Source organism: Patiria miniata, unplaced genomic scaffold (genome assembly GCF_015706575.1).
Source record: "Patiria miniata isolate m_02_andy unplaced genomic scaffold, ASM1570657v1 HiC_scaffold_22, whole genome shotgun sequence".
NCBI lineage: Eukaryota > Metazoa > Echinodermata > Asteroidea > Valvatida > Asterinidae > Patiria > Patiria miniata.
Window position 1 is genome coordinate 12,155,172 of NW_024037061.1, and position 11,204 is coordinate 12,166,375.

The window sequence follows — 11,204 nt, forward strand, 5'->3', positions numbered from 1 at the left end:
TTATTATTTCAGATCAACAAGCACCTGTGATCGACAATTGTCCTTCGAATGTAAGGACCAACAACGCTATGGTAACCTGGACACCAGAACCAACAGCTACTGACGATGATGGGACAACTCCTGAAGTAATCTGTATTCCAGCCGCTGGCAGTTCATTTCCAGTCGATGAGACAACAAATGTTGTTTGTAACGCGAGTGATGCTGCTGGAAATGAGGCCATCTGCACTTTTAATGTAACTGTAGGTAGGTGTATCAATTCACTATTGTACTTGATGTATCTTTTGTCGTTTTCTTCGACATCGCAATTTAATGGCAAACTTCCTTCTTTTATTGAACAATTATTATTTCAGATCAACAAGCACCTGTGATCGACAATTGTCCTTCGAATGTAAGGACCAACAACGCTATGGTAACCTGGACACCAGATCCAACAGCTACTGACGATGATGGGACAACTCCTGAAGTAATCTGTATTCCAGCCGCTGGCAGTTCATTTCCAGTCGATGAGACAACAAATGTTGTTTGTAACGCGAGTGATGCTGCTGGAAATGAGGCCATCTGCACTTTTAATGTAACTGTAGGTAGGTGTATCAATTCACTATTGTACTTGGTGTATCTTTTGTCGTTTTCTTCGACATCGCAATTTAATGGCAAACTTCCTTCTTTTATTGAACAATTATTATTTCAGACCAACAAGCACCTGTGATCGACAATTGTCCTTCGAATGTAAGGACCAACAACGCTATGGTAACTTGGACACCAGATCCAACAGCTACTGACGATGATGGGACAACTCCTGAAGTAACCTGCATTCCAGCCGCTGGCAGTTCATTTCCAGTCGATGAGACAACAAATGTTGTTTGTAACGCGATTGATGCTGCTGGAAATGAGGCCATCTGCACTTTTAATGTAACTGTAGGTAGGTGTATCAATTCACTTTTGTACTTGATGTAACTTTTGTCGTTTTCTTCGACATCGCAATTTAATGGCAAACTTACTTCTTGTATTGAACAATTATTATTTCAGATCAACAAGCACCTGTGATCGACAATTGTCCTTCGAATGTAAGGACCAACAACGCTATGGTAACCTGGACACCAGATCCTACAGCTACTGACGATGATGGTACCACTCCAGAAGTAATCTGCTTTCCAGCCGCTGGTAGTTCATTTCCAGTCGATGAGACCACAAATGTTGTTTGTAACGCGAGTGATACTGCTGGAAATGAGGCCATCTGCACTTTTAATGTAACTGTAGGTAGGTGTATCAATTCACTATTGTATTTGATGTATCTTTTGTCGTTTTCTTCGACATCGCAATTTAATGGCAAACTTCCTTCTTTTATTGAACAATTATTATTTCAGACCAACAAGCACCTGTGATCGACAATTGCCCTTCGAATGTAAAGACCAACAATGCTATGGTAACCTGGACACCAGATCCAACAGCTACTGACGATGATGGGACAACTCCTAAAGTAACCTGCATTCCAGCCGCTGGCAGTTCATTTCCAGTCGATGAGACAACAAATGTTGTTTGTAACGCCATTGATGCTGCTGGAAATGAGGCCATCTGCACTTTTAATGTAACTGTAGGTAGGTGTATCAATTCACTATTGTACTTGATGTATCTTTTGTCGTTTTCTTCGACATCGCAATTGAAGGGCAAACTTCCTTCTTTTATTGAACAATTATTATTTCAGATCAACAAGCACCTGTGATCGACAATTGTCCTTCGAATGTAAGGACCAACAACGCTATGGTAACCTGGACACCAGATCCAACAGCTTCTGACGATGATGGGACAACTCCTGAAGTAATGTGTATTCCAGCCGCTGGTAGTTCATTTCCAGTCGATGAGACAACAAATGTTGTTTGTAACGCGAGTGATGCTGCTGGAAATGAGGCCATCTGCACTTTTAATGTTACTGTAGGTAGGTGTATCAATTCACTATTGTACTTGGTGTATCTTTTGTCGTTTTCTTCGACATCGCAATTTAATGGCAAACTTCCTTCTTTTATTGAACAATTATTATTTCAGACCAACAAGCACCTGTGATCGACAATTGTCCTTCGAATGTAAGGACCAACAACGCTATGGTAACTTGGACACCAGATCCAACAGCTACTGACGATGATGGGACAACTCCTGAAGTAACCTGCATTCCAGCCGCTGGCAGTTCATTTCCAGTCGATGAGACAACAAATGTTGTTTGTAACGCGATTGATGCTGCTGGAAATGAGGCCATCTGCACTTTTAATGTAACTGTAGGTAGGTGTATCAATTCACTTTTGTACTTGATGTAACTTTTGTCGTTTTCTTCGACATCGCAATTTAATGGCAAACTTACTTCTTTTATTGAACAATTATTATTTCAGATCAACAAGCACCTGTGATCGACAATTGTCCTTCGAATGTAAGGACCAACAACGCTATGGTAACCTGGACACCAGAACCAACAGCTACTGACGATGATGGGACAACTCCTGAAGTAATCTGTATTCCAGCCGCTGGCAGTTCATTTCCAGTCGATGAGACAACAAATGTTGTTTGTAACGCGAGTGATGCTGCTGGAAATGAGGCCATCTGCACTTTTAATGTAACTGTAGGTAGGTGTATCAATTCACTATTGTACTTGATGTATCTTTTGTCGTTTTCTTCGACATCGCAATTTAATGGCAAACTTCCTTCTTTTATTGAACAATTATTATTTCAGATCAACAAGCACCTGTGATCGACAATTGTCCTTCGAATGTAAGGACCAACAACGCTATGGTAACTTGGACACCAGATCCAACAGCTACTGACGATGATGGGACAACTCCTGAAGTAACCTGCATTCCAGCCGCTGGCAGTTCATTTCCAGTCGATGAGACAACAAATGTTGTTTGTAACGCGATTGATGCTGCTGGAAATGAGGCCATCTGCACTTTTAATGTAACTGTAGGTAGGTGTATCAATTCACTTTTGTACTTGATGTAACTTTTGTCGTTTTCTTCGACATCGCAATTTAATGGCAAACTTACTTCTTTTATTGAACAATTATTATTTCAGATCAACAAGCACCTGTGATCGACAATTGTCCTTCGAATGTAAGGACCAACAACGCTATGGTAACCTGGACACCAGATCCTACAGCTACTGACGATGATGGTACCACTCCAGAAGTAATCTGCTTTCCAGCCGCTGGTAGTTCATTTCCAGTCGATGAGACCACAAATGTTGTTTGTAACGCGAGTGATACTGCTGGAAATGAGGCCATCTGCACTTTTAATGTAACTGTAGGTAGGTGTATCAATTCACTATTGTATTTGATGTATCTTTTGTCGTTTTCTTCGACATCGCAATTTAATGGCAAACTTCCTTCTTTTATTGAACAATTATTATTTCAGACCAACAAGCACCTGTGATCGACAATTGCCCTTCGAATGTAAAGACCAACAATGCTATGGTAACCTGGACACCAGATCCAACAGCTTCTGACGATGATGGGACAACTCCTGAAGTAATCTGTATTCCAGCCGCTGGCAGTTCATTTCCAGTCGATGAGACCACAAATGTTGTTTGTAACGCGAGTGATACTGCTGGAAATGAGGCCATCTGCACTTTTAATGTAACTGTAGGTAGGTGTATCAATTCACTATTGTATTTGATGTATCTTTTGTCGTTTTCTTCGACATCGCAATTTAATGGCAAACTTCCTTCTTTTATTGAACAATTATTATTTCAGACCAACAAGCACCTGTGATCGACAATTGCCCTTCGAATGTAAAGACCAACAATGCTATGGTAACCTGGACACCAGATCCAACAGCTACTGACGATGATGGGACAACTCCTGAAGTAACCTGCATTCCAGCCGCTGGCAGTTCATTTCCAGTCGATGAGACAACAAATGTTGTTTGTAACGCCATTGATGCTGCTGGAAATGAGGCCATCTGCACTTTTAATGTAACTGTAGGTAGGTGTATCAATTCACTATTGTACTTGATGTATCTTTTGTCGTTTTCTTCGACATCGCAATTGAAGGGCAAACTTCCTTCTTTTATTGAACAATTATTATTTCAGATCAACAAGCACCTGTGATCGACAATTGTCCTTCGAATGTAAGGACCAACAACGCTATGGTAACCTGGACACCAGATCCAACAGCTTCTGACGATGATGGGACAACTCCTGAAGTAATGTGTATTCCAGCCGCTGGCAGTTCATTTCCAGTCGATGAGACAACAAATGTTGTTTGTAACGCGAGTGATGCTGCTGGAAATGAGGCCATCTGCACTTTTAATGTTACTGTAGGTAGGTGTATCAATTCACTATTGTACTTGATGTATCTTTTGTCGTTTTCTTCGACATCGCAATTTAATGGCAAACTTCCTTCTTTTATTGAACAATTATTATTTCAGACCAACAAGCACCTGTGATCGACAATTGTCCTTCGAATGTAAGGACCAACAACGCTATGGTAACCTGGACACCAGATCCAACAGCTACTGACGATGATGGGACAACTCCTGAAGTAACCTGCATTCCAGCCGCTGGCAGAACATTTCCAGTCGATGACACAACAAATGTTGTTTGTAACGCGAGTGATGCTGCTGGAAATGAGGCCATCTGCACTTTTAATGTAACTGTAGGTAGGTGTATCAATTCACTTTTGTACTTGATGTAAGTTTTGTCGTTTTCTTCGACATCGCAATTTAATGGCAAACTTCCTTCTTTTATTGAACAATTATTATTTCAGATCAACAAGCACCTGTGATCGACAATTGTCCTTCGAATGTAAGGACCAACAACGCTATGGTAACCTGGACACCAGATCCTACAGCTACTGACGATGATGGTACCACTCCTGAAGTAATCTGCTTTCCAGCCGCTGGTAGTTCATTTCCAGTCGATGAGACAACAAATGTTGTTTGTAACGCGAGTGATGCTGCTGGAAATGAGGCCATCTGCACTTTTAATGTAACTGTAGGTAGGTGTATCAATTCACTATTGTACTTGATGTATGTTTTGTCGTTTTCTTCGACATCGCAATTTAATGGCAAACTTCCTTCTTTTATTGAACAATTATTATTTCAGACCAACAAGCACCTGTGATCGACAATTGTCCTTCGAATGTAAGGACCAACAACGCTATGGTAACCTGGACACCAGATCCAACAGCTACTGACGATGATGGGACAACTCCTGAAGTAACCTGCATTCCAGCCGCTGGCAGTTCATTTCCAGTCGATGAGACAACAAATGTTATTTGTAACGCGAGTGATGCTGCTGGAAATGAGGTCATCTGCACTTTCAATGTTACTGTAGGTAGGTGTATCAATTCATTAATTTACTTGATGTATCTTTTGTCGTTTTCTTCGACATCGCAATTTAATGGCAAACTTCCTTCTTTTATTGAACAATTATTATTTCAGATCAACAAGCACCTGTGATCGACAATTGTCCTTCGAATGTAAGGACCAACAACGCTATGGTAACCTGGACACCAGAACCAACAGCTACTGACGATGATGGGACAACTCCTGAAGTAATCTGTATTCCAGCCGCTGGCAGTTCATTTCCAGTCGATGAGACAACAAATGTTGTTTGTAACGCGAGTGATGCTGCTGGAAATGAGGCCATCTGCACTTTTAATGTAACTGTAGGTAGGTGTATCAATTCACTATTGTACTTGATGTATCTTTTGTCGTTTTCTTCGACATCGCAATTTAATGGCAAACTTCCTTCTTTTATTGAACAATTATTATTTCAGATCAACAAGCACCTGTGATCGACAATTGTCCTTCGAATGTAAGGACCAACAACGCTATGGTAACCTGGATACCAGATCCAACAGCTTCTGACGATGATGGGACAACTCCTGAAGTAATGTGTATTCCAGCCGCTGGCAGTTCATTTCCAGTCGATGAGACAACAAATGTTGTTTGTAACGCGAGTGATGCTGCTGGAAATGAGGCCATCTGCACTTTTAATGTAACTGTAGGTAGGTGTATCAATTCACTATTGTACTTGATGTATCTTTTGTCGTTTTCTTCGACATCGCAATTTAATGGCAAACTTCCTTCTTTTATTGAACAATTATTATTTCAGACCAACAAGCACCTGTGATCGACAATTGTCCTTCGAATGTAAGGACCAACAACGCTATGGTAACCTGGACACCAGATCCAACAGCTACTGACGATGATGGGACAACTCCTGAAGTAACCTGCATTCCAGCCGCTGGCAGTTCATTTCCAGTCGATGAGACAACAAATGTTGTTTGTAACGCGATTGATGCTGCTGGAAATGAAGCCATCTGCACTTTCAATGTAACTGTAGGTAGGTGTATCAATTCATTAATTTACTTGATGTATCTTTTGTCGTTTTCTTCGACATCGCAATTTAATGGCAAACTTCCTTCTTTTATTGAACAATTATTATTTCAGATCAACAAGCACCTGTGATCGACAATTGTCCTTCGAATGTAAGGACCAACAACGCTATGGTAACCTGGACACCAGATCCAACAGCTACTGACGATGATGGGACAACTCCTGAAGTAATCTGTATTCCAGCCGCTGGCAGTTCATTTCCAGTCGATGAGACAACAAATGTTGTTTGTAACGCGAGTGATGCTGCTGGAAATGAGGCCATCTGCACTTTTAATGTAACTGTAGGTAGGTGTATCAATTCACTATTGTACTTGGTGTATCTTTTGTCGTTTTCTTCGACATCGCAATTTAATGGCAAACTTCCTTCTTTTATTGAACAATTATTATTTCAGACCAACAAGCACCTGTGATCGACAATTGTCCTTCGAATGTAAGGACCAACAACGCTATGGTAACTTGGACACCAGATCCAACAGCTACTGACGATGATGGGACAACTCCTGAAGTAACCTGCATTCCAGCCGCTGGCAGTTCATTTCCAGTCGATGAGACAACAAATGTTGTTTGTAACGCGATTGATGCTGCTGGAAATGAGGCCATCTGCACTTTTAATGTAACTGTAGGTAGGTGTATCAATTCACTTTTGTACTTGATGTAACTTTTGTCGTTTTCTTCGACATCGCAATTTAATGGCAAACTTACTTCTTTTATTGAACAATTATTATTTCAGATCAACAAGCACCTGTGATCGACAATTGTCCTTCGAATGTAAGGACCAACAACGCTATGGTAACCTGGACACCAGATCCTACAGCTACTGACGATGATGGTACCACTCCAGAAGTAATCTGCTTTCCAGCCGCTGGTAGTTCATTTCCAGTCGATGAGACCACAAATGTTGTTTGTAACGCGAGTGATACTGCTGGAAATGAGGCCATCTGCACTTTTAATGTAACTGTAGGTAGGTGTATCAATTCACTATTGTACTTGATGTATCTTTTGTCGTTTTCTTCGACATCGCAATTTAATGGCAAACTTCCTTCTTTTATTGAACAATTATTATTTCAGACCAACAAGCACCTGTGATCGACAATTGCCCTTCAAATGTAAAGACCAACAATGCTATGGTAACCTGGACACCAGATCCAACAGCTACTGACGATGATGGGACAACTCCTGAAGTAACCTGCATTCCAGCCGCTGGCAGTTCATTTCCAGTCGATGAGACAACAAATGTTGTTTGTAACGCCATTGATGCTGCTGGAAATGAGGCCATCTGCACTTTTAATGTAACTGTAGGTAGGTGTATCAATTCACTATTGTACTTGATGTATCTTTTGTCGTTTTCTTCGACATCGCAATTGAAGGGCAAACTTCCTTCTTTTATTGAACAATTATTATTTCCGATCAACAAGCACCTGTGATCGACAATTGTCCTTCGAATGTAAGGACCAACAACGCTATGGTAACCTGGACACCAGATCCAACAGCTTCTGACGATGATGGGACAACTCCTGAAGTAATGTGTATTCCAGCCGCTGGCAGTTCATTTCCAGTCGATGAGACAACAAATGTTGTTTGTAACGCGAGTGATGCTGCTGGAAATGAGGCCATCTGCACTTTTAATGTAACTGTAGGTAGGTGTATCAATTCACTATTGTACTTGATGTATCTTTTGTCGTTTTCTTCGACATCGCAATTTAATGGCAAACTTCCTTCTTTTATTGAACAATTATTATTTCAGACCAACAAGCACCTGTGATCGACAATTGTCCTTCGAATGTAAGGACCAACAACGCTATGGTAACCTGGACACCAGATCCAACAGCTACTGACGATGATGGGACAACTCCTGAAGTAACCTGCATTCCAGCCGCTGGCAGTTCATTTCCAGTCGATGAGACAACAAATGTTGTTTGTAACGCGAGTGATGCTGCTGGAAATGAGGCCATCTGCACTTTCAATGTAACTGTAGGTAGGTGTATCAATTCATTAATTTACTTGATGTATCTTTTGTCGTTTTCTTCGACATCGCAATTTAATGGCAAACTTCCTTCTTTTATTGAACAATTATTATTTCAGATCAACAAGCACCTGTGATCGACAATTGTCCTTCGAATGTAAGGACCAACAACGCTATGGTAACCTGGACACCAGATCCAACAGCTACTGACGATGATGGGACAACTCCTGAAGTAATCTGTATTCCAGCCGCTGGCAGTTCATTTCCAGTCGATGAGACAACAAATGTTGTTTGTAACGCGATTGATGCTGCTGGAAATGAGGCCATCTGCACTTTTAATGTAACTGTAGGTAGGTGTATCAATTCACTTTTGTACTTGATGTAACTTTTGTCGTTTTCTTCGACATCGCAATTTAATGGCAAACTTACTTCTTTTATTGAACAATTATTATTTCAGATCAACAAGCACCTGTGATCGACAATTGTCCTTCGAATGTAAGGACCAACAACGCTATGGTAACCTGGACACCAGATCCTACAGCTACTGACGATGATGGTACCACTCCAGAAGTAATCTGCTTTCCAGCCGCTGGTAGTTCATTTCCAGTCGATGAGACAACAAATGTTGAATGTAACGCGAGTGATGCTGCTGGAAATGAGGCCATCTGCACTTTTAATGTAACTGTAGGTAGGTGTATCAATTCACTATTGTACTTGATGTAATTTTTGTCGTTTTCTTCGACATCGCAATTTAATGGCAAACTTCCTTCTTTTATTGAACAATTTTTATTTCAGATCAACAAGCACCTGTGATCGACAATTGTCCTTCGAATGTAAGGACCAACAACGCTATGGTAACCTGGACACCAGATCCTACAGCTACTGACGATGATGGTACCACTCCAGAAGTAATCTGCTTTCCAGCCGCTGGTAGTTCATTTCCAGTCGATGAGACAACAAATGTTGTTTGTAACGCGAGTGATGCTGCTGGAAATGAGGCCATCTGCACTTTTAATGTAAATGTAGGTAGGTGTATCAATTCATTAATTTACTTGATGTATCTTTTGTCGTTTTCTTCGACATCGCAATTTAATGGCAAACTTCCTTCTTTTATTGAACAATTATTATTTCAGATCAACAAGCACCTGTGATCGACAATTGTCCTTCGAATGTAAGGACCAACAACGCTATGGTAACCTGGAAACCAGATCCAACAGCTACTGACGATGATGGGACAACTCCTGAAGTAATCTGTATTCCAGCCGCTGGCAGTTCATTTCCAGTCGATGAGACAACAAATGTTGTTTGTAACGCGAGTGATGCTGCTGGAAATGAGGCCATCTGCACTTTTAATGTAACTGTAGGTAGGTGTATCAATTCACTATTGTACTTGGTGTATCTTTTGTCGTTTTCTTCGACATCGCAATTTAATGGCAAACTTCCTTCTTTTATTGAACAATTATTATTTCAGACCAACAAGCACCTGTGATCGACAATTGTCCTTCGAATGTAAGGACCAACAACGCTATGGTAACTTGGACACCAGATCCAACAGCTACTGACGATGATGGGACAACTCCTGAAGTAACCTGCATTCCAGCCGCTGGCAGTTCATTTCCAGTCGATGAGACAACAAATGTTGTTTGTAACGCGATTGATGCTGCTGGAAATGAGGCCATCTGCACTTTTAATGTAACTGTAGGTAGGTGTATCAATTCACTTTTGTACTTGATGTAACTTTTGTCGTTTTCTTCGACATCGCAATTTAATGGCAAACTTACTTCTTTTATTGAACAATTATTATTTCAGATCAACAAGCACCTGTGATCGACAATTGTCCTTCGAATGTAAGGACCAACAACGCTATGGTAACCTGGACACCAGATCCTACAGCTACTGACGATGATGGTACCACTCCAGAAGTAATCTGCTTTCCAGCCGCTGGTAGTTCATTTCCAGTCGATGAGACCACAAATGTTGTTTGTAACGCGAGTGATACTGCTGGAAATGAGGCCATCTGCACTTTTAATGTAACTGTAGGTAGGTGTATCAATTCACTATTGTACTTGATGTATCTTTTGTCGTTTTCTTCGACATCGCAATTTAATGGCAAACTTCCTTCTTTTATTGAACAATTATTATTTCAGACCAACAAGCACCTGTGATCGACAATTGCCCTTCAAATGTAAAGACCAACAATGCTATGGTAACCTGGACACCAGATCCAACAGCTACTGACGATGATGGGACAACTCCTGAAGTAACCTGCATTCCAGCCGCTGGCAGTTCATTTCCAGTCGATGAGACAACAAATGTTGTTTGTAACGCCATTGATGCTGCTGGAAATGAGGCCATCTGCACTTTTAATGTAACTGTAGGTAGGTGTATCAATTCACTATTGTACTTGATGTATCTTTTGTCGTTTTCTTCGACATCGCAATTGAAGGGCAAACTTCCTTCTTTTATTGAACAATTATTATTTCAGATCAACAAGCACCTGTGATCGACAATTGTCCTTCGAATGTAAGGACCAACAACGCTATGGTAACCTGGACACCAGATCCAACAGCTTCTGACGATGATGGGACAACTCCTGAAGTAATGTGTATTCCAGCCGCTGGCAGTTCATTTCCAGTCGATGAGACAACAAATGTTGTTTGTAACGCGAGTGATGCTGCTGGAAATGAGGCCATCTGCACTTTTAATGTAACTGTAGGTAGGTGTATCAATTCACTATTGTACTTGATGTATCTTTTGTCGTTTTCTTCGACATCGCAATTTAATGGCAAACTTCCTTCTTTTATTGAACAATTATTATTTCAGACCAACAAGCACCTGTGATCGACAATTGTCCTTCGAAT

At 40.9% G+C, this 11,204-nt stretch overlaps 3 protein-coding genes across 3 annotated transcripts; all 3 read left to right on the top strand.

Moving 5' to 3' along the window:
• Positions 1–16: 16 nt before the first annotated feature.
• On the top strand, positions 17–3,821 carry LOC119730075 (hyalin-like). Its single transcript, XM_038202861.1, has 6 exons — positions 17–243; positions 351–581; positions 689–919; positions 1,027–1,257; positions 1,703–1,837; positions 3,775–3,821. Exons 1-6 carry the CDS (start codon positions 69–71, stop codon positions 3,819–3,821), a joined length of 1,050 nt encoding a protein of 349 aa, XP_038058789.1. The 5' UTR covers positions 17–68.
• A 589-nt stretch (positions 3,822–4,410) lies between these two features.
• Positions 4,411–6,889, top strand: LOC119730076 (hyalin-like). Its single transcript, XM_038202862.1, has 6 exons — positions 4,411–4,637; positions 4,745–4,975; positions 5,083–5,313; positions 5,421–5,651; positions 5,759–5,871; positions 6,848–6,889. The coding sequence occupies exons 1-6, from the start codon at positions 4,463–4,465 to the stop codon at positions 6,887–6,889; spliced, it is 1,023 nt and encodes a 340-aa protein (XP_038058790.1). The 5' UTR covers positions 4,411–4,462.
• Positions 6,890–7,791: 902 nt separating this feature from the next.
• On the top strand, positions 7,792–10,581 carry LOC119730079 (hyalin-like). The gene is made up of 6 exons (XM_038202863.1): positions 7,792–8,017; positions 8,125–8,355; positions 8,463–8,693; positions 8,801–9,031; positions 9,139–9,369; positions 10,535–10,581. The coding sequence occupies exons 1-6, from the start codon at positions 7,843–7,845 to the stop codon at positions 10,579–10,581; spliced, it is 1,146 nt and encodes a 381-aa protein (XP_038058791.1). The 5' UTR covers positions 7,792–7,842.
• Positions 10,582–11,204: the final 623 nt, after the last annotated feature.

Coding starts and splice junctions, on each gene's coding strand:
- LOC119730075 (XM_038202861.1), top strand. CDS start 69: ATGGTAACCTGGACACCAGAACCAACAGCTACTGACGATGATGGGACA. Junction 582..688: donor CACTTTTAATGTAACTGTAG/GTAGGTGTATCA, acceptor TTATTATTTCAG/ACCAACAAGCACCTGTGATC. Junction 1,838..3,774: donor AATGTGTATTCCAGCCGCTG/GTAGTTCATTTC, acceptor TCGAATGTAAAG/ACCAACAATGCTATGGTAAC.
- LOC119730076 (XM_038202862.1), top strand. CDS start 4,463: ATGGTAACCTGGACACCAGATCCAACAGCTACTGACGATGATGGGACA. Junction 4,976..5,082: donor CACTTTTAATGTAACTGTAG/GTAGGTGTATCA, acceptor TTATTATTTCAG/ACCAACAAGCACCTGTGATC. Junction 5,872..6,847: donor ATGATGGGACAACTCCTGAA/GTAATGTGTATT, acceptor CTTGGACACCAG/ATCCAACAGCTACTGACGAT.
- LOC119730079 (XM_038202863.1), top strand. CDS start 7,843: ATGGTAACCTGGACACCAGATCCAACAGCTTCTGACGATGATGGGACA. Junction 8,694..8,800: donor CACTTTTAATGTAACTGTAG/GTAGGTGTATCA, acceptor TTATTATTTCAG/ATCAACAAGCACCTGTGATC. Junction 9,032..9,138: donor CACTTTTAATGTAACTGTAG/GTAGGTGTATCA, acceptor TTTTTATTTCAG/ATCAACAAGCACCTGTGATC.